We start from the raw sequence: 26938 nt of genomic DNA on the forward strand, positions 1-26938 counted from the left end.
ATGAATATGGCTTGATTGAAATGTGAAAGCATATTGTAATCCCCAGTGAGTTTTTCCAAAGTGTGATTTAGGATGTTTATTTCATTGTGTGAACATGATTTGTTGTTGCCTGTGTTTAATACATTAGCGTTTGTTTTTGTATGCGGTGTCTGGGTAAAAACACAATCAATTCGTCGTGCCGTGAGTTACGAAAACATGATTGTTTTCGAAGTTTAAATGTTACAATCTTATCCCGCCAACATGCAATATCACATTTCATATTCATATGAGCAAATTTGAAAGAGTATTTTTGAGAAGGCGTGGACGTTATGATTACAATGATTGTGAAAACACGTAATGCAAGTTGGAAATAACAACACCAACTACACGATATAAATCCATTACTAACCAATTGCGGTATCGAATCAGGATACAGGAAGAACTGAGTTTCCTATCCAGGGCTTACTATTGGTAAGAACAGCCGAATATCTGTTATTGCAACTGATTTCGAAATATTGAAAATGTTATGATCGAAATGTGAAAGCATGTATTGTCCAACGTATGATTTAGGACGTTCAGCGACTGACTGTGTGATATAAAATGAAACTTTATACGGGATTATAATATAACTTTTATTTCATTGTGTGAACATGATCTTTTGGTTTTTTTTTTAATTTGTCTGGGCCACTCAAAGTAATACGTCGTATGGTTCAAGGGGACCGCCCGGGGCAAGAAGAAGGTAATAAGTCATTTTCAAAGGATGTTTGGAATTAAATAATCAAATTAAGCAGTCGACTGTATATTTCTGTGAATGCTGATGGATAAATAAGTCTGCTGATTGTCTTTTCGGAAGTGAAAGAATGCCTCAGCATGCTAAATGTATTGAGTTGCGGTTGTGTGGACAATGATGAGCATTTTTCAAGTAATTTGTTAAAATTGAGCCGTAACAGAAAAACCAACTAAAATTTAATCAACGGTAAAGGTATAATAATTCGTGTTTAGTTTTAAAAGAAACAGGAAATGATAAAGGACGAGAATGGGGAAAAATTTTCTTTTTAGAGGAGTGCGAGAATTATCAATAACAAATTTTTTTGGTGGCTTGTCATACCAGTCAATCCTGTTCAGCCTACTGATCTCTATATGCCCAAATATAAAGGTAATAAATAAACTCATGTTTGTGGTGATTTATGGAAACGAAGGTACAAGTAAATCATAGGGTTCGCCGGATTCATTCTAAATTCACTGCACCAAATTAATGTCATTGACCCATCGAGCTTTTATCTTGAATTTACGGTGATCTAAAACTTATCTTTGCATAAAAAGGTACCGACCAGCCTGACACTTCGTATCATGGTAGTCCGGAAACTGACGCAAGGAATAGGCCTGCCACTCGTATTAGGACAATACGGAACATTGGAATAAATAATCATATAGCGCTGCACGATTGGGACAGCATCGTGAGCTACAGACAAGGAAGTGAGCAGGGAGGCGAAACCTAGCAAGGTAAGTAACATTGACAAAGACTCGGTTTCAATTTGGCACTTTGGTGCTATATACTGGTGCTAAAAACTGCTGAAGTGTAATGTGATTTTCAACATCCAAAACTTATAAACGCCTTAAAATTTCTGAATCAGAAAATACATCCTAAAAAGGTGGAAAATGTAGGGCTGTGAAAAAAATTGTCCAATCATGCTTAGGCCAAAAAAAGTCTCCGGTTTCTGGTATGCGCGTGCGTCGCCGTAGCCATGCGCGTCGGCAAAATGAAAAGGTTTTTTTTCAATGAAAGATGATGTCTCAAAACCACCAAACTCACTGGTTTGACTGGAATCCTGCTGCTGCACAATTTTAACGTGTTTTTAGATTGGGTTATGGTCGAGAATAAGCTTTATGTGGCCTCTTTTGACTCCCATACATTTGCACTAAGTTTAGTCGGGCACCATTTGCAGTCATCAGCCGACATTTGAAGCAAAAAAAATCAGGTAAAAAAAAAGGCGCGTCGCCGCACCACTTTTTGGGCAAGCTCCATACCAGAAACCGGAGACTTTTTTTTTAGGCCTTAATTTTTGTTTTTGTTTATTTCGAAACAGAACTGAGGTCTGCACTGCCTTCTGGAGCTGAGATAGATGAGATAATAGCGGAAGGCCGCAATAACCCATTTATGTTAAGTGCCAATAATTGTAAATTTAAGTATCCTAAGGACAACTAATACAATAATGCTTCAGCATTCCGCATCAGACTTTGAAATAAAATACCATTGATTTTAATAAAAAATAAAGTTACTTGAAAAACAATTATTCATCATTTGACATCAGAAAAATGTCTATGTCACAGGTATGAAAGATCCCCCCCTCAAAATTTGGTTTATTCCTGTACGCTTAGCTAAATTCATTTCATTACAAATGATGTTCATGACGTCTGCCAATTACAACCGGTATCGGTCCCCAGGTCATTCAAATTCTGACTGGAGACCAGGGAAGACACATCCAATTAAATACATCTTTCCTTTTCCTGTTTTCCAGGTAATTGTTTTTAATTTTTGTCATAATTTCTACATTTCCATATTTACACATTCCTCAGAAAATGTGCATGTCTTAACTGAAGTGTTTACTAGGCATTTTGTAGATTTTGTAAGTAATTTTGATGTAGTTTGTTATATAGAATTTCATGAAGTACCGGTCTTGAGATATTTCCAAAATTTCATATATTATCCTTGGGATACTATGCGCTCCGTTCACAAGTTCCCACTCACCGGCAAAGAAAGTACAGTTGGGGGTGACCGAACGACGTCAACCAGCGAAATGTATGTGTCCCGCCCACAGTCCCGCCCGTCGTTGCTTGGTAAAAGGGCGCCCTCTTATTAGCGCACGGAGCCTATACTTCATTTCGCTCGTACCCCCCGCCCTGCAAACCTGTTTGAAGGGGGGGGGGGGGGGGGGGGAGGGGAAAGAGCGAAGTACTTCATCAGTCTTTATTGCTTTTGTAAATATTTATTTAGTAACGTAGTTTTATATCCTTTTACAACACGTATTAAAGGGAAGATACAACATTTGCAAACAGCGAAAAATAAAACTACCAAGTTTTTAAGAAATACCTTACTAGGATGTTGGTAAATGAGAGTCTAAAGCATCCTGTAAAATTATGGCACCTGGTGTGAAGTCACTTTCAAGAAAATGGTATTTTTGTGTGGTATTGGTTACATGTTCATGAACGGGTGCAGGCCAGCTAGACTGGTTCCCTTACCTTGCAATATTCTGGCAACTATAAATTGATCCATTTCATCTTTAGTGGAGTCAGGGAAGCAGACTACTTGAACAATTTTGGGGTTTTTTTTTGGTTCTTCCAGCATTTTCGAACATAAAACTTCAAACATGTCAGTGTAACAATATTTGATATATTATATTTAACCCCTCAAACACTCCATTTCTGAAAATTACAGCAAAAGCCAATGATGTACATTCCCTTTAAGGTAACTTTTCGTATTTTCTTTGATTTTTTGTCTCATTTTCAAGATGGCGATTTTGGCGGGAACCGCCAAACATCGTCAATGTAGCCATCCTTTAGCCATCCGTTTACGTGTTTGATTATATTGTATACTATACTGCATTCCATAATTCTAGTCGGTATATCTATTGTCATTACTTAATACGTTAGCGATTTTTCGGACTTACCGTCCTGCGTCACAAAGTTGACAATTATTATTCCATTGTACTTTTGGGATTTTCTTTGTTTAACTCCATTTAATGTGACGATGCATTTTTTGATTGATTAATCCTATTATCTTTAATGTCTTTTGATGTTGTTCTATAATACTTTCTGTAGTGTGATTTCAAATGCTGACTGGAGACCAGGGAAGACACATCCAATCTATTATGTCTTTCCTTCTCCTGTTTTCCAGAAATAAACCTTCAGAACATAGTTGCCGTGTCCTCTTCCCAATAGTTGACCCCGACCAGCTACGATCACATCTACATGTACGCTAATTTGCTGCATACATTCCCAGAATAAAATAAACCTTTTACTTTTGTGTTAAATTTTACTTTGTTTTTAATCATGTGTTTTGTCCAAATTCTTCTTAATATTCTTCTTGTGGATGCAGCATTTTTTCATCTTAAAAGAATCTGAATAATGATACAAATAATTTTTAACTCAGCCTCAGTGGTCATGTCTCAAACACCGGTCTCTGATTGTTTGGATCCAGGCTGCTTCTTCATGATTTCAACCCCCACTCAATTTGGGTCAATCTTGTGCCCAAGGAACAAAGGAACTTTAAATAATTTGAAATCAGGCTAGAGAGAGTTTTTATTTGGTTGGTTCATTAAAGTGCATCACAGTGCCGAAATCATAGAAGCTGTGGTTTGGGAAATTCGTTGATGTTGTGCTGTATATATATTTGAGATGTAGGCCTAGGCATAGACACAATATTCAAGAATTTCTGTAGACCCAATCAAACAAAGAAATTGTAGAAGCAAACAATATTAATAGACGAAATTCAATTTGATCTTCTTCGGCATTAACTTACGCACACTCACAAATCCAATAATCGTTTCATTGGATCTGGCCGTAGTTTTGTGAGAGTATACTTCAAATAAATTTGGAATTGCAAAGGTATTTTTTTCTGAAATATTCATGAAATATTACCTGAAATATTTCTGATGCAACTAGCTGAGTTTATTTTCTTAACTTTTCTTTAAAAAAGCAAGCTGGTAAAATAAGAAATGCCCCACAAATTTTGGGGGATATGCATTTCACCATTATGTACTATAATGATCTCTGCATCTTAAAAAGCTAGCTTTTAGATTTTCTTTGCCTTTCATGATAAAAAGTAATTATCAATATTCAAAAAAGTCTATTTTGATTTACATCGGTTTTTTTTCTATCAAATGTGACCTCTTCAAATTCTTACACATTTCTTTATGTAGTGATTTGGTGTCTTTAGAGTAGTACTTAAAAAGCTGTTAAGATGTAGAATCTATTAAAATTTGCCATTTTTAAAATTGTGTTTGCCTAACAGTTTATTAAATTTTGCAAGATCGATCAGCTCTTACTAGCCCATCTATCCTGTGAACCTTTGGTTGATATGTTTAAATGTGTTTGAATCGCATGCCCAAAATTGTGCTTGCTGCAAAAAAATGAAAAGGGCACAACAAAATAAATTAAAACACAACAAAAGGTGTTTCCAGGCTACATGCAAAGGACAATTATGCACTCACAATAAGATCCTAATTGTGTAAAAAGTGCACGTCAAGTTGACAGAAGCATGTATCTGCACATACTTTATTCCTAAAAGTAGTGAACTTGTCAGACTCCGACAGAATATAAACATGAAGCCAGATCATTATTAAGAAGTAAAGTACACTTCAATTGTATGTTATTGGACTCACGTACGGTCTCGTTTAGCCCGACTGCATCTGGCCGGACAGTACTATATCGCAAGCTCTGTAGTACGGCCAGACAGCCAATGCTCCCCTAGCTCGTCATCAGGAGACTGCCGAACTCCTGTTGGTGTAGTGGTTTAAGTAGTGGATGCTAAGGGCTTAAAGGCAAGCCCTTAGTATCCCATCTTGTGAAACTTTTCTTGATAAGTATCTTTCAATGTGTTTGAATCTCATGCTTATAGTGCTTGTTGCAAAATGAAAAGGCACAACAAAATATAATAAACCATGACAAAAGGGTGATGTTGTTTCCATGCTATACAGGCAAAGGAAAACAATGCAGTCACAGTGTCACTGACATCTAAACTGCATTGTATGATCAGCGATATTATTTTGTGGGAAACTGGGTTATGAACCGATGTTTTAGGAATAAACGTGCCAAGTCTACAGTATGAAGATGGTGACGATCGTGCCGCCATGGTTGGAAACACGTAGCTGATAGGCTGATGAAAAGTTGCCGATTTATTTCATACAATTCAAATTCTGATTGGTTGAAAGTAGTATTAGGAATAGGATATAATCAGTAAACGAAACAGGCAAAGCAAAAAGCGGACAGCGGGGACCGATCGCCGAGGGAGAAATTATTTAGTGTTTGTCTGAATTATAATCGATTTCCTTCCCCACTTTTTGATACCCAATGAAAAAAATATTAGCTTTTAAAACTGACAGCAGAGCGCGCGTCTGTTTAAAGTCCAATTTCATGTATTTTTTAAAGCATGGTGTCAAGCAAGAACGCAAACAATATGCGGCGACACACAGCGGTTGCACATTTGTTCACCATTATGCATTGCCAACAGTGGCATTACACACAACTGCATACATGTAGTTCCGTATACCGTGTCGAAGTTCACAGTCACAATGAATTGACATCCGAACTCCGACACCGTGGGTACAGCGATCATCACTTCTGCGCCTTCACATCATTGACAGTGATGGTGGACTAGAGAGATTGACGCTATTTCCAACTTCCGGGCAGTGCTTGCAACTTGTTTTCTGGTGAGCACGATACATTACTATACGTAGAGCATTTAATATGTCCACCATACTAAATCAGACATTACCGGCAAATACATTGCTGTTTTATGCACTGTGTGTGTAGGGCTAAACAAAATCATCAACAGTTGTTATCGAAATGACGATTTTAATGTTGTGGTCTCCGATGCGAGACCTTTTCAGGTGGACCGCATCTAGTTTAACGAAGTCAAAATACACCTCTGAAATACTCGATCTGTTCTTGTTGGGGGGGGGGGGGGTGCTGTACTAAGTACTTGTTGGTCTGCTAAACGTGAACGGACCAGGCCTACAAGACATGGGATTAAACGTTCTCAATCAATTTCGTGTAGACGTTTAGGGTTGGTAATTTTTTTCATAAACTTGTCCAAGTTCTGCAGTCATTTTTCACTCTTTGAAAAATCAGGGAGGTAAAAGCCTGTGAACTTCTTAATTACCGGCTGAATTGACTTACAATTGCCTGGCACAGGCCTAATGGTGCAACATTTATAGACAAGTTATTGCGATAGTCATGTTTGGACCATGGCTACCCCGGCCGGGTAATTTTGTTTGCACATTCATACAACCAATGCTTAAGTAACCTTGCCCCAGAATCACTTTTCGAACTGGGAATGTTAAAATTCGCATTTGTATTCGGTTGTACCACTAGCCATTCGTTGCACCTTAATTCAAAGAGTGTATCATAGGACCTTGATTTTTAAGCAGTATTCAGTGAATTTACATGCATTTGAAAGTCCTATGAGCATGAGCCTACTTTGGTTAAAATAACTAATTACAATAATTATTCGTCCTGCATGGGTCTACATGATGTTTCCAATTCAAAACAGACAAGCATAGTGTCCATGTCGTGGGATTTTTTTTCGAGGGAGAGGCTTTTTTCGCCTTGAATAACAGCTCCAAATGAATTCTCTTGAATTTAATACAGCCTGGTTGATATATAGCTCTCATCACAGTAATTGCACTAGTAAATCGTAGTAGTAGGCCTACTAAGATAGGCGTGCTACATGTCAGTGATTTTTTCATCACTATAAAAAGTGTAGAATCAAGTGCTATTACCATAATTACGATTGCCGACTATAGAGGGTCGTTTTAACTCTTTGTTTTTAAAGGAATTTGGGGAATTACATGTTATGTATACCTAGTATTATCATGCGGAATTCGCCACATAAATTCTCTGTGCAAACAATAAATGCTCTATTTGTAAAGTTCTCCGTCATGTTTTAACAGCACATTCTAGTTCTGGTGGAATACTGCATTAGTGCATAATCTCCTCAGCAGGGATTATGCAGGCATCCACGCACTACTCATCATCATGATTAAATACCCTGTGACATGCAAGAATTATTTTGTCCGCACACCACGTTCTCCATGTTTGATCGATCATAGCTTGGACGACGTCTTCGTTGCATCCGTTGCGTGTACACAACGGAGACCAGGTACGCACGCGTACATTCCCACAAACCCACAGCCAGAGGGCGCCCCTATACACGATATGGACGTGTACGACGCGAAGAATCTCACACAATTTTGACGTTTCCCGAGCACTTAATGCTCACAAAACTGCACCCCCAGTGTCAGTACACACTGGTGAATACTCTCAATCCTATCGGTTTTAAAACTGAGTACTTTAGGAGCCAAAATTAAACAAAAAGTGAGTGACTTACCGATAAGATCATCTTGGTTCACGGCTAGCAGTGCGAAGTAGTTGCAAGATGCCGTTTTACCGAATGACTCAAGTATTCATCCGCTTAAGCAATACTACGTCTTCGCAACAAATAATTTATATAAAATCACTTTACACATTTGTCTGCCAAACAAACCTACAATATTTTACACAAATAATAATCCCCAGACATAAAATTACCTCAGCCATGTCCCATGTCAGCTTTAAGGCCTCGTAGTAAGCTTGTTTCTATTTTCAATCGACGCATTGACACCATTTTTCAAACGGCAGTGTGCAGTAAACAGACGAAAAGAATACTTTCATTTTACGTGCTGAAGTCGTGCGCGGAGTAGGCCTACACACGGGTACACCTTAATCAACCACAAAGACATTTTTTAGATTAATGTTCAGTTTTCTCTTTGCTAAAAAAGCCCGCCAGACACTTTGAATTGAAACTTAAACAGCAAAAATTGCACATGCAAGAATTCGATAAAGTAAAAACAAACTCATTCGTGTATAGGCATCGGGCCCTAAAGGCTATCGCAGGACCTGCTCCTCAATTAAAGACGTTTAGTCAACTCTAGTCCATTATCAACTTCTTTGAAATTGAGCTGGAAACATTCAATCAAAATCGGAAAACATCCGACTGGTTTATAAACAAAATCAATGAAAGCATCGTGTTTTTCTCATCCATTTTGTTTTCATAAGCGAGACTTTTGGGAGACCAGCTATTGTGCATGAGAGTGAAACATACGAATGAAAGATAGTTATGATAATAAAGCCACTGTGACACGCCATGACGACAATTTCCCCCTTTCTTTCCAGGTCAAACACAAGCTGCAACTTACAGCTCTTTAAAGATGGAGAAATACGGTATTTGACAATTTAATTTTAGAATAAATCAATTTGAATATTGTCTGTCAAAATGAACCCGCAAGCAAAGAAACTACATGTATAAGGAAGAAAAATGCAAAGCTGTTTGTTTTGTTGATTTCTTTCTTTTTTTCTGTCTGTCAAAAACTTTTTATTTTTAAGTTTGGAGTAATTTTTTAAAAATTCTTATTTTGATCATTAGCAAGTGGTCAGCAGCCTTCAACCGATGAAACGGATGCGAGTCCAGTCAGGGATGCGCCAGGCGCTCCTAGTGGGGACATCGGTGCCGGAGGGCCAGCGACCCAGGCTAGCGCCGATGCAAGCAGCGGTGCTGGCCCCGGGGGAAGGCCATCAGCTCCTCAGGCTACTGCAGCCCGCAGCGCTGGTGGACCAATGATTGGTGAAATGTTAATCACAGGGGAGCAGTGCCCACTCATCGGTCATGCAGAAGACACCGAGTTTGAGTTTCATTCGGTGAAAGCGACAGGAGGACAAGCGGGACCAAGGCCAAATGAAGGTGACCCAAGTATGTTAAAATGATGATTGTGCACTTGCAGTTTTTCAAAAATTAAATAAATACCTTGAAATATGTACCTGGATGCCCCATTTATCTTTACTTTCACTCATTGTATTGTTAGTTCGAGGATACATCAAGGTCTTTTTGATGAGGGTTTCATGTTAATACAAATTTCCATAGACCAGTGACCATTATGTACTCATCTTGGATAAATAAAAAAAAAAACTTTCAGTGACAGTTGATAACATTCTGTACCACCACCGATAGAGAAAATGTGTGGTATCAAAAAGGACGGATTAAAATTTTCAAATGGTGGAACTAATTATAAGGCCCCCCCCCCCCCGAACCAACGAGGAATTAAAAATAACAATATTTGTTTAAAACTTATTAGTGTGCCTCCTCCAGAAAATGGGGCCTCCAAAAAAGCTCAAAGTGCTGTCCTGGAATTTACACCTGTCCACTCATTTTAAATTGCAGTTCGCGACCTTGAAATTAACTTCATTTTTTTTCACGGAAAGTCGAACACAGTACTTTTCTCTACTAAAGCTAAAATATTAAGTTCTCTTCCGACTATCCATCTTTGATCTAAAACAAATTCAGTGATTGTTATTGTCTGTTTTCTGAGTTTGGTTTACGTTTTTGGTATCTTTTATGGGTAGCAGGTAGACAGGAAACAGAAAGCATGAAACAGACCAACCCACCAGATGTGGTACATACATGTATACAGGGCAGCAGCAGTGTTTACAGTGGTGGGGCTGGTGTCGGCAGCGGGCCAGTGGATGGAAGTGGGCCTAGAATTGGCAAACTGACAATATCTGGATCAAATAATCCGGTCATTTTGGATGCTAGAAGGACCAAGTTTACCTTTACAAGTACTTCACATAAAAAGTGAATGTGTCAACTGTAATCACTATAACAAATCACAAAAATCATCAGTGTCAATTGTCAATCGGTCTTACTATAATACGGTATTACATTTTATACCATCTTGCCAAACAAAAAAAATTGACATTAAAGAAAAAAGGCAATTGCAGGAATGATTGCAAAACTCCTCGATAATGAGTTGCCAGATGAAACAAATTTTCACCAACTCATTTGGAATGATTTAGATGTACGTTATTGCCGTTAAAATATTTGTCCTCTGAAATCATTGTGTGACTTAGACGTCAAAAAAAAAAGTAGCGTAGGCATAGATGCAGTACTAATTACATGGCAACGTATGTCACCACATGAAACCGAACGAGTATGTGGAAAAAGAAGTTAAAATCAAAATGCGACAGCTTATTTTTGACACTTTCCTATATACAACCCTAATTAACCAATAACACTAAAATAAAAAAAAAATGCACATCATCCACAGGTCTAAAAAGTAATGTGATATTTATGCCTTTAATGTATATTAAATGAATTGAAAAGGATTATGCAAATGTAATTGTTTTGTCTGAAATATGCCATGAACTGATTTTTTAAAATTATTTACGCTGAATTGGCAATACTTTTTTTTCGGCCATGCTGCACAAATGTATGACCTTCAAGTACTTTGTGAATAATCACTATTGAATAATATCATTTTGATTGTAAGTGGTAGATATAATTTCCAATCAAATTGGATTTTCTTAAAACTATTTTTCTACTGGTTATGAACAAACTGTGTCTGCCTGTAAATGTGTTGCCATTTGAAAAATAAACGTTTTAAAATCTGTAATTGTAAAGCTCTTTCTAGTCCTACATCTGGTTTATTCTTGCAGGATCAACCCGTTGTCCAGCGCACACTCTGTTCAGTATTCAAGTCAAGCTCTTGTAAACTTAACCGACTGGACAGAGGAAGCTTTTGTCAACTGAATTATTATGACTTTTCTTTCATGCATCTGCTGAATCTGCCAATTTTTTGTATAGCCTACCAAAAATGGCCATTTTTGCAAAAACGGTGAGGTACAGTGTGAACCCCCCCCCCCCAAAAGCAGGATGCAGCGTAAGGGATAAGGGTAAACATATCAAGAGCTAGATTCAAAGCAAAAATAACAATTGACATCAGAAGGGTACATGACATGTTCCAGAGAGTTCTAGTCCTTAATATTCTTTATTTCACAAATTTGAGTCAATCAGACTCAAACAAAACATAAAAGGAGCTTAAATGAAATAAACAAAATACACAAACTAAAAAAACAAAAATCAAAATTGCCTCCAAAATTACATTTTAAGAATGTTATAAGTCCCAGTATAGATGTGTCTGGAATAAAGCATAATACATGTAAAAAAAAAAACAGGGCCAACTGTTCTCCTATTATTTACACTTTTCATAGGAAAACATATCTTAAAGGGTGGGCACTACAACATCCTCAAAAGTGTTGAATCCTCAAAAAAGTATTGAAATGTGTGCCGCAGAGATGCAAATGTTAACATTTCGCTGTGCTTGTCAATGCCGATGATGGGCAAATCCCAAAATCAAATTTCTTATTTGTGGGTCTTTTGACTATTAAGTGACGTAATCAGTGGCAACTGTTTAATGTGATAGATGAGAATGTTAGAATTTGAATCACTACAGCAGCTGTCTATCTCTCACGGCCTCGAAAGAAGACCTAAATTGAGGGCGCTATACATATTATCAACTGTCTTGACAAGGCACTTATGATACAAGGCTAGTTTCTGAAGATCCTTCCTATACGTCACTGTCGTCACATGTACACAAAACAAGGGTGTTATAAAAAATCATGTTGTCATGATTCTGGAAGTTCAAAGACTACTTCCCAAATTTGTCCAAACAACCATACGCAAGTTGGGAGTCAAGTCCGATGTCATCATGATATCAACAGAGCATGATGGCTGTCATCATTGGCTTCCATAAACGATCAATCTTACTGCAGGTCCTTTGCTCACTTTCCTGGTACTCCGTTATGGAACCAGCCAAGGTTTATTCATATAAAATATCACCCACCGGGAAAATGAAAGCTGCCAGTTGCTATGGCAATGACCTTCTGACCTTCAAGTGATGTCATCAAGTGGGTTCTTTTTAGATCACTTGGCACCAGAGAGCACTCTTTTGAAGCCTGAGGTCGTTGAGAAATATCCAGCATTTGCCTCTGAGGCTTTCTTCTCTGCTGCCTGGGGGTTGACAATCTCCAAACCCTGCCCAGGAAAAATAGAAGTCTTCTATAATAATCTGGTAATATTGTTAGATGCCATTGTCATCCAAATTGGGCATGTTCTTGATCGGGCAGATACAATTCTCTCCAAAAAGCAAACAGAAATAATTCTAAATTTGTAAATATTTCTTTGAAACTAAGAACTTTCAGTTGTGTTTAAAAAAAAACACAGACCAGCTCTTTGAGAATTAACCACAAGTTGATGTGTTGTTACTTTTTCTACAGGAACAATTATTTCTCAACAAAACAACAATGAAACTTCATTTAAAATTAAAGGTTTTCATCTTTCAAAGTTACTTTTCTGTAATTCACCTACTAATAACTCTTGTTTACCTATTTCAACCCACAAATGTAAAAAGTAAGAAGTTGACAGCATATTGCATCAAACCTTCTTATGGTCCCTTTTTTAATTTTTAATTAAGACAGTTTTGTTACATGTTGTAAATTTTTAAATATGGATCACACATCCGAATGGAACAAATGATGAATTAAACAGAACACAATCCATTGAAATCCTACCTGGAGGGGTGTAAAGGCAACGCTTGACGCCGTGCCTGACGTCTCCCTCCCTCTTACTGTGGATCGACCGCCGTGGGTCTGCTGGCGCTGTAACTGACGCTGTGAACAACAAGAAAAACAACAGAAGAGAAAATAATTAGCAAAATTACAGGTAACAGCAAAAATGTCATGCAAGGTGTACTGACTTTGGATGGTCATATGCTGCTTCCTTGCTTAAAAAAACATATCAGTTTGCTTTGAAACTAAATGGAATTGGCCCAAAGTTAAATTTCATTGCTCTGCTACCGTTACCGAAAATTCCCTGCTTACCGCAGCAGAAAATTCTGTGCCTGCGGTTCACTTATTTCATGGGTTGGCAAGGCATTTTGGCTTCTGGGCATGCGTACGTCCCGTAACTAAGGATTTTGTGCTTACAGGAGTAAGACACTACGGCATGGTGATCATAAGCGCGAAATTCTGTGCTTAGCAGAGTCATGAAATTGGGCTCAGGTTGCTTGCCAAAATCTCTGGCAATGTGTTTGGTAGGAATTGGCAGAAACGAGAAACTGGTTGTTTTTTTTGACTTGGCCTTACCTGGTCCCTAGTCTACCCACCTGTAAGCTCTTGGATAGCTTGACCTGTGTCTTGTTATCAACCTGCGGCCCTCGTATCCGGCCCGTCCCTCCCTTGCCCACCTGACCCAAAGAGAAGCCAAGATCGTCTTGGTAGGCATCATCCTCAATCTCCCCAAATGTCATCCGATTGGCTGCCTTGCGCATGCTGGTCATGCCCAACTTCTCTTTCATCTTGCGGACTCTGAGTGGTTGGATGAAGACACACAAGAGGGCTCATATTAGTCTGGTTGTCTAAAGTAGTACCATCGATGAGTTCATCACAATTTCATCACAAGTCTGGTCCGAAGTAAATGATCGGTCCTTTTATAAGTCCAGCCACAAGTAACAGGGGATAAACACTATTCAAAGGAGTGGTTTGTCGTAGATCGTTTGAAAACCTTGTGACTCGAAATGAGGCTGGAGAACTTACAAAGGACTTGTGAGGACTTTTGAGGACTTGTGAAGATTTGGGAGGATTTGTGAGGACTTGTGAGGACCTGTTAGGGACTTGTGAGGACTTGTGACAACATGTGATGGCTTGTGAGAACTTGTGAGGACTTGTGATAACATGTGAGGACTTGTGAGGTTTTATGAGGACTTGTGAGGTTTTATGCGGACCTGTAAGGACTTGTGAGAACTTGTGAGGATGTGTGAGGACCTTTTGAACATTTTGATGGTCTCAGCTACAACACTGCTCACAACCTTTAAGAGGATTTCTTGATGTGTTAGCTTAGTTTTTACCTTCGTCCACCTCGTTTCTTCCTGCTGACGTCGATGGGAGCCGGTAGAGCCTTCGCCTGTTTAGGAGGAGGTGGCTCTTGTAGCTTGGACAACCGACGTTCTATCTCCTCTCTAAAGTTCAAACCAATCGTAGCATTGGTGCTCTCATGGAAGCTGTCTACCCTGGCTGCAAGGGTGCATTTGCCTGACACGAGACGTGCCGCTTTCTTCCTTAAATCCTGGCGGTTGTAAGGAAAAACAAATTATAAGGGTAACATATTTAATGACGCATTGGCATGGAACTCGGTTCTGGTATACGAGAGGTTAGCACACTTACTGGATTAGTTGCCTGGACTATGTCACTGTAGTAGATGTAGCCTGTGTGAGGGTTTGTTGCCACACTGGAGAAACCTGAGAGTGTCTTCCGCTGTGCTCCTAGGAGTAGGATGTTACAAGATGGCATCTTGGAGAGGTTGGTTAAGCCTCCCGCAGCACCTAGAAGTTGGAATTGTAGCAATCAATCAAAAGACTAGTCATCAGTGGGTACTGGTATCAAGAGGTACACCAAATTAGAATATCGGGTTGTCACAAATTACCATTTGCTTTTTGCACCATTTGTGAACTTGCATTTCCAATGTAAAACATTTAAGGATTTTTGACAATGTCTTACCCATGATCTTGGCAGCCGTTGATGAGCCGACTATGATGGATAAGTTGGGTGCAATGAATGACATACGGGACTCCACATAAGCTTGGATTTGTGACTTGGCTTCGTTCAAATCAAAGGCCTGCAACAGATGAAGAATATGGAAATACTCAATGGCTACGACTGGCAGTAGCACAGGTGTCAATGCGAAGTGGCGGCAGCCGCTTCCATAGTCGCATGAGTAATTTCAAGCCGTAGCCAAGTCATTCAGATGTGGCTCATGTGTCACGATTTAATGCTCTTACGTACCATGTCGCAAGCCTCATAGACGGTAGCCAATTCTTCGTCTGTCAGCTCTGTCCCCTGGGTGGTGGAGGCTGACACACTCACCACCATTATCACCGCGTTTGTCAGGATGTCTTGCAGCTGCTCATTAGTCTTTGTGTTGTCGAGAGTGTTGCCCAACTCCTGTAAACAACAAAATGGATTTAGTTTAGTACATCCCAGTAGCTATGACGTTAAAGAGTGTGACACTAAAAAAAATCAATTGACTGATCCCAACAAGCTCAAGTGGTAAAGACGTCTGCACTAGTAAGCAGGAGGTCATGGGTTCAAGTCCCACTCACGTCAAGCCGGTCTTTCGCGTTAAGTTCTCAGATAGCACTGAGAATATGCTGCTAATAAAGTAATCCCCACCACAAAAGTGGAGGATTCTGGAGGATTCGGTGAGGTTCTAACTTATAGGCAAAACAAATTAAGGGAGTTTGGGACAAATGTACGAAATACTTTACTAGAAGTCCATATTGAAATATTGTGTTAGTGGAATCATAACTGGTGACACTGCGTAGCTGCACAAACCTTGACTGTTTGCAGGTACTCTTGGGGTGTGGGGACCAGTGATTCTAGCTCAGGGAAGCGTTTCTGGTAGTGATCTCGTACAAACTTGTGAATGATATCTGTGAAGAAAACAAACACCAAATAGTGCAGAGAACAATCGGAACAATTTAACTGGTTGATAATCAGTTACACTGTTTATTGAAAGATTTTGTGTATAACTCTTTAAGTGCGGTGGTAGAAATATATATTCACCAGGACATGTACGTGTTCATGCAATCATAATCATGTCAACATAAAAAGACATCAAAAATAGAACCTACAGACTGCATTACAGCAAAAACATAAATTGTATTTTCTTATATTTTTCCAAAGGGGACGATCCCCCTTTTGGACGTCAGACCAGTTGGGAGGGGGGAGAGGGGTTTTCAAAGGGGGGGGGGGGGGGGGGGTTACGGTCCAAAAGGGAGGGGGGGGGGTAGGTAAGGACCTCTAGCAGCACGTGGCACCCTAGACATTACCTTTGGGCCATTTGCACACTCGAATATTAAAAAAAAAATACACGGACCACTTCAAAATGGTCAGAACCAATACAATGTATCTTACTGATTTCGTTGTCAATCTCCACACTCAGGTTGTTGGCTTGGACGATAAGTTGATATTCTGGATCTGCCTCTACTGGGCCAACCACTGAAACGATAATCACAAGAGTAAAGCAATTAAACAAAGGAAAAATCAAGAAACTATCAAAAGACGAATCCAGTAACATTATGAAACAATTGAGGGAGCACGACAATTCAGGTTACTGCGAAGCGTAGAAATCCAGACAACGAGATTTTCATCCTGATGTCTTCATTATTCTGGTTTGATGAAATTGATGAAATTGGCCCAAATATTACCTTCTTCCTTCCTGGGATTTTCTTGGAAATATTCGATCTGTGCCATCACATTTTTCAACTGTCAAGAACAACAATATTTCAAAAGCAGTTTATCTTTCTCTTCAATAAATAAAAAAGATTGTCAACATTTGAAAAATATTGTTGCAAAGCCTTTGATCCTGTGAAAATGTGAACTTAACTACAAGGCCGCTCTTCCTTTGAGCGAGACTAATTACAGAAAGGGAAAAGCACCTTCTAAATTGTCAAAATAATGAAAACCACATCAATGACACAAGATTTCTAGCACCTCAACTTCACCAGAAGCTGTGAGTGCAACATGTGCATGTCTGGTGAGACTGACATTTAAGAGTTGGCATCTAATAGCGATTTTTGTTCCCCTGTAAATTGGAGAGTGATATGTTCAATACTTAAATGCACTGTGCTGAAATTCAGGCACTCAAAAATAATCAGAAATGAATTAACTGCATTGGGATTTGAAACTCAAGACAAAATCCTTTTCATGTCATGAGCTGCTGATGTCAATAAAACAGCCATCGGTACCCATCTCATGATAAAATAATGCATATTGAAATAATGAAGTCCTAACTGGGGGGGGGGGGGGGGGGAGGAGAGATTGAGGGAAAGGAAATGTTTTTGTTACCTCTTTACTATGTCTTAGTTTAGCGATGGACGTGATGGAATCTGCCTTGGTATCCACATCCATCCCAATCTCATCCACATCTTGGATGTCTTCATCTTCATCGTTGACAGCCTCGGCTTCAACTCCTTCCTCCGCAATCTCCTCCAAGTCTGCCAGAAGCTCATCAGCTAAAGACATGGCTACACCTCATGCAAACTGGCTTCACTATCCCAAGAAAATGAAATAATTGGGACTTCACTGTCAGCTACATATCATGCCCATGAGTAGTTGGAAAAACTATGTAGAGCACGCCGCTTTGGTGGCGTATGGGGAGCAGTGGAAATTTAACTCTTTTCGCTACTGAATTTAATTTCCTGATTTTTCACGTTTGAACATAATTAATAAATCGCTGGAAATTCCGCCGTGTGTCGATGTGGACACCACCATCTTTAAATGTCTCTCTGCAAACAAACTGCTCAAAATAACCTGCAGCAGACCCCGGCCAGACGGAGAGCCGCTGACAGCGCGCGGCTCAAACTAGGGTCAGAGGTTATACGTTATAAATTATGTAAATAAGGCACACGTCATGGGGATACCCTGTTTATTCACAGTGACGTCACCGAGCCGCTGCTGGGAGTGGCTTGCCGTACGACATGTACAATTTTTGTGTGCCACTGTTGGCGGCTCGCCGTAGTGAAAGAGTTAAAGTGTGTCACTTTTTAACCAATTTGAAATCTTGTGCAGTTTCTCATTTTTAACATATATTTTATAGTATTAGTAAATACTTAATAGGCCTACCTAAGACAATAATGATAAAATAGATTGAATAACAAAAATAACAAACAATACAATTACAAACATCAAAATGCCAACCCCCCCCCCCCCAATAAAAAAAAAACAAAGCAAATCTTAACATGCTTAATGTCCGGAAACTGGACTCGCTGCAAACCTGACTTTGAAAACAATTAATAAGTCTTACAAAACCTAATAAGTACTTGAAAACAAAACCAAAATGTGAATTTGTGCACTTTACCTCTAAGTTGATTGTTGTTAGCCGTGAAATACAGAGCCTGTTGTGTTGACAACGCGATGCCGAGTAAAGAAACCAGCTGAACCAAATCGTAGAAGTTTCGTTTCAGTGTGCATGTGTTTTGAAGGGCGCCCTCCTTTGATCAGTCGTCGACTCCCCGCAATTTTATTAGAAAAATTTACTTTAAATAATTAACAAATTTTTTTTTAAAAATGATTACATGTACTAAAAGTTAAGGGGATATTGGAAACTAATGACCATGTTTTGGGGGCAATCACGAAGAAAACATAGGTTGGGCGAATAAATGCACCCCTAAAATAATTAAGGGGTACTTTTTGGGGGGGGGGGGACCCTTATAACTTTTTAAAACTTGTCTGTAGTTTCAAACATTTTAAAATGCAGGAATCCAATCTTAGTAAAATCATGTATTGGCCCTTCCTCTCTTAGAATGTAAATGTATTCATGAACAAAGAACCACAACATAACAAAAGTCACAAAGAATCACAAACAACAATATGAATCATACTTGTTATCACACTCAATACATTTTATTCATCCATGACAGCATAGCACCTAAGCTAATAAGCACAAATAACTGTTTGCCTTTCTGAGATGCAGAGAAAACAAGACTTAAACTGCATCAAATTTAACCCTGTATATATCAGCATGACTGTTGGTAAACAAATGGGGAGGGTGCAAAGAAGGTTAGAGGTAGGGTAGATCATTTGTCATTTGTTTTGTTTGCAGCAACAAAAAGTTCTCAAAATCTAGACGGGTGCACAACAACTAACCTGATAAAGTTTTAGCTCTGTGAATGCTGTGAATTCTGTGACAATAATTTTAGGATTTCGATTTCAATTCAAAAGTTGCCAAGTCATATTTTGAATTGCGCCAGAAATCAGCATCCGGAACAGAACAAGTTCTCATTCAGCCAATGACTGAACCGGTGAATAATAGCAACCGTGTGTGCGTATGCCTCGTGTCAATGCTTGTGTGCACCCATTCACGGATTTGCCCAACAACTACTAACAGAAATTTCCAAAAATGCGCCACTTGATTCATCTTTGGAAATGACCTTCTTTTATTGTTTTCTTCAAAAGGACATTAATTATGCCAGAAAATAATTTCATGGGGAGTTCAGTGCCATTACTATCTTTAAACCAAGCAAGATTTTTGATAACAATTTGGTCAGTTACTTTTTGGATAGCTGCAAACGATCTACTCCACCTTTAAACTGTATTAACATACCATAAAATAAAGTACACAAGTTGAGCCCTATTTTATGGATAAATTTGATGTGTAAAGTGTGAAAAAAATGTGTAGCGAGATTTCAAAGCAAACTGCAAAACATTTGCTCAAAATGTTAAAATTTTTATGAATTTCTGTGAAGGCTTTTCCATGATACACATTTTGAATTTTGAATATTTTAAAACAAAACTTTCACAATTCTCTTTAAAACTCTGGACATCGAGAACAGAAAGCCATATTAGTAAAAGTTGACATAATTTTGTTGAAATGAAATATACTTCAGTGTTCGATTAGTTGAAACTGTTTGGAGGAGTGGGGAAACTATGACATTTAAACAATGTCAGTTTTGTTGATCAAGCTTTCATCGAGTTCGCACTATAGGGGTCCAATGGGCTTCTTCATAGAGCGGTTAAACTGTGACAAAAAGAAGAAAAAAATTAAAACATTACTGATGACTGTTTTTGAAACATAATGTGTATGCATCTATAGCAGTGCTAAGCACACAATATATTTCTGTTGAGATCAGAAGAAACAGCAGAAAACACAGTGAAGAGTGCGCTAACTTAAGAGACAGAAATTTCTTAGTTATATGCACTGAGAAATGTCCCAGTAAGTACAGGCATTGGTATGTCCACACTGCAAATGCACTTCATGTTAGCATCATGTTCGTGCCAAACTAAGCACATAATATTCCTATTATCTGGTATGGATTTTAAAGAACATAATATAAATGTACAAACATTCAATTTTTACCAACTGAAAAACAAATCCACGACCGCTGAATTGTACCTTGAATACTCAGGATTCTATTCTCTACTCACCTCATCAAATTTATGGATCTGGCGGATGAAGAAATCGCCATAGCGACGAGCCACCTTGGTGTCAGCAATGTGAATCATGTCCTGTGCAAAAAAAATTATATAAAATTGAACACTGTAAAACTACTTTAGTGGATTGTGAATTCCTCTGTAACTTGCAAAATTTGCAACATCTGTCTGCCTTAAACAATAACTATTAACCTTAATTCTCAAAGGAATTTTGCTAATAAACTCCGTGACTCTCTGAAAGTTTTGAAGATATTTGACTTCCTAAGGTGGCCCTGACAAAACACGCACATTCACTGTTATTTTCAAATCGCATTAGCATATTTTGATTCTTGACAATGGATGTCTGTCAATGGCCATCGTTCTTTTCAACTCACCTGATCGATGTAGAAGTCAACCTCGGATGCTGACTGAAACTCCCCAGCCAAACCACTGGTGCCCTTGGTCCACACCAGGTTCTTCATCTTATGCTGCATGGAACCATTGAAAACATCCAGCAATTACTACCACAGACAATGTACATGATACTTGTTTATGAATCCATACAGTGTGATCACATGATTCCAATTTCAAACTTGTGTGTGTTGTCATTTTAACCAGCCCATGGAGAACGGTTGTCAACAATTTTGCCCAAACACTTACCTTGAAGCACAGCAGGTGAGTTCTGAAGTCTTCCTCCGACTGTAAACAAAGACAAAAGTAAAAAGAAAGTCAAACTTTGTCTTAAAAATGTGATTAAAGGAACAACAAATATTTTTTCCCTTGCAAAGTATAGTTGCAAGGAAGTGTTAACATTGCCAATGGCAGCATTTTGTACTGTAAATTGCTAATATTGAAGACTAAAATCTGAAATTCAAAAATACAATTCTGGGATATAATGTTGTGGACTCTGATATCACTAGGACTGTCTGCAAATGGCAAAAAGGGAATTTTGAGGAGGAAAAACTCACCATTTCCAGAAACACAGCCAGCTTGGAGATCGGCATAGTGGTGTAGAGCTTCAAGAAACTTCAAAAAGGAACACAGAAACAATTGTTATAAAAGCAAAGAATTGTATACATTATCTCTACTTCTCAAGAAAGCTTTATAATTCCCTTGGCATTTAAGCCTGAAACTTTCCTGAATCCTCCAAAATCTGAGGAACCAATTAACTTTAAATGACATCAAGCCCCATGTAAAGTAAAAATGGCTGGTCTCTACCTTCCTCAATCCTACAAAATCCTCCAAAGACCACCTTACAGATTTTGAAGGATCTGAGAGTGATAGGAATCAATTGGAGAGTGTATCCCGTTACCTCCGGATGGTGGGTATAGCCAACTGCTGCTGGATCTCCTCACGAAAGACTTTCATCTGAAGTGAGAAAGGCTCGCGATGGAAGTTGCCCTGAAGGACCTCGTAGTTGGGAGGCACCGGAGACAAGAAACGAGGACAGGAGAAACTGAAGGCATCCTCAAAGGCTTGCATCTCACTAAAGGGGGGGGGGAGGGGTGAGAAAAAAACAAAATTGTGAGTACACTTCTTGTGCACATATGTCTTTTGCAAGCAACTTCTACTGGGGCCTTTTTATTTCTGACAGGGTTGTAGGCCTAATTGAGTCAGTCACAAGTGAAATTACAGGCCCAATCACAAGTCACATTGAAAGTCAATTCACAAGTCAAGTCACAAGTAATCACAAGCCAGGTGACAAGTAATAAAGGATGAACAATAACAAAGGAATGGTTTTCTACAATTCAATTTAACAGCTAGTGCCTTGACTGGAGGCTGGATGACTTGTGATTGCTGATTTGTGATTGATTTGATAACAACTCCTATTTCTGATGTCACAAGTTAGGGTCCAGGGAGGGGGAGGTTCTTGGGGGTGGAGCTGGGGCCTAGGTGGAGGTGAGGTGATGGGGGTATTCTTGACTCACCCTCGCTGCATCTTGGCCAATTTATCTCCCATCTTCTCCTTCAGTTGCATGTGGACGCTCTCATCAATGCGCATGGGATGAAGGGTCAGCGCGATCCCCAGCAACGTGTAGATCTGCTCATTGATCTTCTTAATCTGTAGAGTTATTACCAATGCAAAAGTCAGTCATTCAAGTTATCACATCTCATGCATATTTATGACATTAGCGTCAACAATCTCATGCATATTTATGACATTAGTCATTGATGTCACGAATATTTATGACATTAGCGTCAACCATCTCATGCATATTTTATGACATTAGAGTGAACAATTTCAAGCACATTTATAACATTAGAGTAATCACATTCATGCATATTTATAAGGTCATTTAAATTTGCATATTTACAAGTGCACAAATTGGCATCCTTGTTTAGTGTGTGCATGTTTGAGAATAGGATTAAATACCTTATTGACCTTTGACACACCCACCCACTTTTTGACCCCGCCCACTTACCAAATCCACTTGGTAGGAGCCCGGTGGCATCATGCGGCTGGTGCGCTGGATGTACAGCAAGATGTTAGTGAAGCTCCGTATGGCGTCCTGATACCTCCGCATCATGAGGTAGGCAAAGCCCACATAGTAATAGGTGGTGACCTGGCAGGCTGTCACCCTCGAGTAGAGAGTCTGGGGAGCAAGGAACCAGTCTATATTAAACCCTCCTTCACTGGTACACTGTTTTGCACTACAATATACCGCAGAGTTAACTCTTATGGTTTGTCTATACGGCGTGTGTGACATTTTGCAACTTTTTTATATGTCGTAAATGTTACTCAATAACATGACTTTAACTGATGATTTCTGTTGTAACTATCCCAGGTTTTTTGGAAGGTTTGGGTATTTCAGACATATTCAACTCAATTAATAAAGATTTTTTTTAAACTCCAATTAGCTTTGCTATATGACACCTCACTACTTTCTTTACTGTTTGTAGGTATTTCAAGTCTTTGTATGACATCTCTGAACAAACAGCTGTGAACACAACTGCCCGTTCATGCAGTACTTTGTATTTAGGTGTTTCAAACTGAGTTTATTGTTTTACTTTTAAAGAAATTTGCCCAGTGAAATTGCTGACTAGTTGAGGTTTGCCTTACTTGCTTGTTGAGTTCGATGTTTTCCAGGACTTTGATCGCCTGGTAGTAGTCACCCAGCAGAGAGTGAAGTCGTAGCAGGCCGATCAGACTGAAGTAGCCAAGCATCTTGTATAACGGATGACGACCAAAGTCTCCCGCGACACTGTCTGGATCACCTATAATAAACAAACAAACAAACAACATGTAAACAGGTTTCCGATATGACCTCAGTAAGGTCATGTTTGACAGAGAAGTGTCTCTTAAGTAAACCCATTACTTCTCCCCTCAACCCCTACGTTTTGATGTTTCAAGTGAGCTGATTTCTCATGTTGCAACTAACCTGCGCTGGCGTAGACCTCTAGTTGCTTGTTGATGTTGGACTTGTCCACCAGGGAATGCAGAACGTTCAGCACGCTATGCACATTCCAGATCTAGGAAAGACGAGAAAATAATGTCTTCTAACCCAAGACCATTGACCAACTACTTACTGTAAGCTGTCTACTTGTTAAAGATTCTTCTCGCTATATAACAAACATTGCAAAAAATGAAAAAAAACTCTGAAAAAATTTCCAAGTATGGTAGGACCGTTTTCTAGTTTTTAATGTTCTAAAGAATAAAACTGGTAATTGACATTTTTGTCTACCTTTGGGTTTTGCTTGAGGATGGTGATTTCATCGTCCGCCTTTCCTGACAGCTTGCTACGATACTTGCTGAATTCTTGGAACTGTAAAGAAAAACAGTCAATAAGTCAAACTTCCTATAACTGATGATAAAAAAGGAAGACAATGCGCACTACGAAGAGTAGGATTTGGGGGGATTATCAAAATACTATGGGTGTTTGGGTTAAGGTAACATTTGGATTGAAATATCAAGTGATAATTTTAATTTACCTGGTAAATAAACTCATCAATAACGTCCCACAACCACTGATCTGGCAACTCCAATCTCACAGGTCCATCCGCATCTAGAGAAATAATCAAACATCAAACTCCAGAATTTTTTTTTTTTTGAGTTTTAAAGTCAACCAATGCTCTGAAGTACTTTTTACAATTTATAATGGTTAAAAACAAAAACACGACCTCAATAAAAAAATTCTGTAATATTCTTTTGGTGAACACTAAGGCAGTGATTTCTACTCACTCAGGATAAAGTTGAAGAGGTTGCAATAGTTGTAGTAAGACTCAAAACGCTGCTCCTGCGATGGACCCGACTGTCAACACAAACAGATATCTATTAAGAATTTCTTTTACCTCAAACAAGAAGAAATAGTTATTCAATTTCCAAATCATTTTACTACACGTCTTTGGTAACCGTTGTGGAAGTTAACTTGAAACTTGCTCAACATACCTAAGCTGACAGTATGAACAATTTTGCTCAGGGGTCACACTTTAAAGATTGGGGTTTCTTTAAGAATTTTAATCTTGAGTTGGAGGGGTTAAAAGCAGTGTTAGGGTTTTTCTCCAACGATAACTTTACTCACTGTGACTCTAGCATAGATGTGACGATAGTACAGCTCCTTGTACAAGATGTTGAACACAGGATCTGAAGAAAATTGATCAAAACCAGATAATTTTCAAAACATTATTGAAACAATTAACAACATCAATCAGCATCATTTTTGTCGATATGTAGAATGGGCAAAATAAACCCCTTTTTTATAAATAACAGCTGTAAAGTCAACAAAGTCTGTATCTACAATTCAGCTAACTACGGTTTTGGGGAAAACATGAAGTAAATCTGGAGGATCTTTATACCATGTCCGACCACCGTCTGAATGCTCTCTGCATCCGGCCAGGAAGAATTCTTGAAGAACCTCTCAGTCAGCTTGTTGAAACTGCGAACAGAGGTAAAACAGAGACAAAATAAAATGAAGTTGTTTTCTTTTTGATCCCTCACAGAACAATACAAGTTTTTTTTTATAAAAAAAATTAATGTTAGAGAACTGGGGTAACTGACCACAGATGCCTGCATGTTTTAGCAGGAGAGGGAGTGGGTTCGAATCCCATCATTTTCGATGGAATTTTTTTCCTCCTCGACTTACTCTCTCTCGTAGCACTGGCTGATATCGTAGAGTTGGTTCTCCTTGATGCTCCGCTGGAAGAACATCAAGAAATTCTTGATCTCGTCAGGCAGAATGTAGGAGCTGACCGTGTTGGGAAGTTGCCTCTCATAGGCCAAGTCACGCTGCGGATCACCTGAGGATAAATCAAGAATGAAAGGATTGGAGATGAGAAAAGAACCTGGGATTTTCTACTTTGCAGGTATAAAAGGATTAAATAAACGTTAACTCCCTTAGGATTTTTTTGCTTAAAACTTTTCCAAATCTTCCAAAATCCAACAAAGTGGGGGAAAAACAACTCCCTTAAATAATAGAACATTCTGTTTACATAAAACTAAAACCTTTTGCTTATTATTATTAAAATCAAATCTCACGGTTTTCTAGGCTTTTACTCTATGCTGACCTGTGTGCATTCCGTAGCCATGACTATCATCCTGGTAATAATCCCCCTAAATTTGAATGAAAACAAAGAAAAGACACGGGTTTATGTAATAAAATCACTCAAACATGCAAAATATGGTTTTGGATTGAAGTTTTGTCTCAGTGGTCTCACTACAACTTCATTAACATGATTAACGTTATAAAATATAAACATGATCATAAAGCATTAAAGGTGCAATCAAATAATCACGCAAAACATGCGCAAATCCATTCTTGCGCAATCGGATGGTTGCTCAAACCTGTTCTTGAACGATTCAAAACTTTTTAAAAACTTTAAATTTTGTATTTTGTTAGTAAAATATGCCTGTTGGCAGTGTTGCACAAATATTCATGAATTTCAAATTCTGCATTGAACCAAAAAGTAAAAATGCCCTACTGCAGAGCTGTTTTTCTAACGATTTTATTCAAAATTATACACTAGTGCTTGGTATTTTGCCAGTAGAAATGGTACTCACATCATCATCTCCGTAGTCTACTTCATACCTTACTCTACTCATCGTTAATTTTGAGGCAATTATTTAGCCAAATATGTCAGAAAAATGACTGTCCAATCGACCACATGCACACTTTTTGCAGCACTGGCGGTGAAGTGAAATACCGCCCTCTAGTGTAATAACGCGCGCGGGCGCTAATCCCAATTTCGTGCCCCAACTGTTTCTTCCTTCCTAACTGCAGTTAGGCCTTCTTCCGTGGTTGGGTAAATAAGCAACCGCGCGCTTTAAAGATAACTTTGTGCTATTTTCGAATTTTATCCCGCAAATAGATGTTTTAATTTGCTGTTTTTCAAGCAAAACACAAAAGTTATCTATTTTTTTAAAGACACATCGACCGAAGCTACAACTATCATATCATATTTAAGACTAACA

The 26938-nt window shown here is 38.7% G+C and overlaps 4 protein-coding genes across 8 annotated transcripts in view; 1 reads left to right on the top strand and 3 right to left on the bottom strand.

Moving 5' to 3' along the window:
* The window catches only part of LOC119722373 (TM2 domain-containing protein DDB_G0278163-like), a 22082-nt gene extending 13959 nt beyond the window's left edge, over nt 1-8123 (bottom strand). The window contains exon 1 of the mRNA XM_038192458.1: nt 8087-8123. The gene's annotated coding sequence lies outside the window, so the exon portion shown is untranslated. The remainder of the gene's footprint in view (nt 1-8086) is intronic.
* LOC119722393 (translation initiation factor IF-2-like) lies at nt 6159-11190 on the top strand. 4 transcript variants are annotated; one of them, XM_038192511.1, is made up of 4 exons: nt 6159-6407; nt 8911-8958; nt 9161-9475; nt 10138-11190. In XM_038192511.1, exons 2-4 carry the CDS (start codon nt 8946-8948, stop codon nt 10365-10367), a joined length of 558 nt encoding a protein of 185 aa, XP_038048439.1. In that variant the 5' UTR covers nt 6159-6407; nt 8911-8945; the 3' UTR covers nt 10368-11190. The 4 variants fall into 4 exon arrangements, with proteins under 4 accessions (XP_038048439.1, XP_038048412.1, XP_038048429.1 ...); XM_038192484.1 differs by having other exon boundaries at nt 6160-6407; nt 9161-9484; nt 10135-11190; XM_038192501.1 differs by having other exon boundaries at nt 6161-6407; nt 10135-11190.
* Nucleotides 11191-11521: 331 nt separating this feature from the next.
* On the bottom strand, nt 11522-18600 carry LOC119722359 (U4/U6 small nuclear ribonucleoprotein Prp31-like). Of its 2 annotated transcripts, none has more exons than XM_038192441.1 (12): nt 18482-18600; nt 17470-17668; nt 16830-16887; nt 16537-16620; nt 15955-16052; nt 15406-15564; nt 15121-15238; nt 14788-14945; nt 14472-14689; nt 13731-13932; nt 13138-13236; nt 11522-12601 (listed from the first exon to the last, which is right to left on the bottom strand). In XM_038192441.1, the coding sequence occupies exons 2-12, from the start codon at nt 17644-17646 to the stop codon at nt 12491-12493; spliced, it is 1482 nt and encodes a 493-aa protein (XP_038048369.1). In that variant the 5' UTR covers nt 17647-17668; nt 18482-18600; the 3' UTR covers nt 11522-12490. The 2 variants fall into 2 exon arrangements, with proteins under 2 accessions (XP_038048369.1, XP_038048361.1); XM_038192433.1 differs by having other exon boundaries at nt 17470-17673.
* Nucleotides 18601-19659: 1059 nt separating this feature from the next.
* Nucleotides 19660-26645, bottom strand: LOC119722413 (eukaryotic translation initiation factor 3 subunit L-like). Its single transcript, XM_038192523.1, has 18 exons — nt 26528-26645; nt 26035-26080; nt 25614-25767; nt 25327-25406; nt 25053-25114; nt 24713-24782; nt 24463-24536; nt 24216-24296; nt 23913-24003; nt 23594-23748; nt 22956-23126; nt 22461-22594; nt 21845-22018; nt 21501-21558; nt 21193-21231; nt 20928-21020; nt 20548-20628; nt 19660-20140 (listed from the first exon to the last, which is right to left on the bottom strand). The coding sequence occupies exons 1-18, from the start codon at nt 26567-26569 to the stop codon at nt 20102-20104; spliced, it is 1644 nt and encodes a 547-aa protein (XP_038048451.1). The 5' UTR covers nt 26570-26645; the 3' UTR covers nt 19660-20101.
* Between the last annotated feature and the right edge of the window lie 293 nt (nt 26646-26938).

This window comes from Patiria miniata, unplaced genomic scaffold (genome assembly GCF_015706575.1).
Source record: "Patiria miniata isolate m_02_andy unplaced genomic scaffold, ASM1570657v1 HiC_scaffold_1, whole genome shotgun sequence".
Lineage (NCBI taxonomy): Eukaryota > Metazoa > Echinodermata > Asteroidea > Valvatida > Asterinidae > Patiria > Patiria miniata.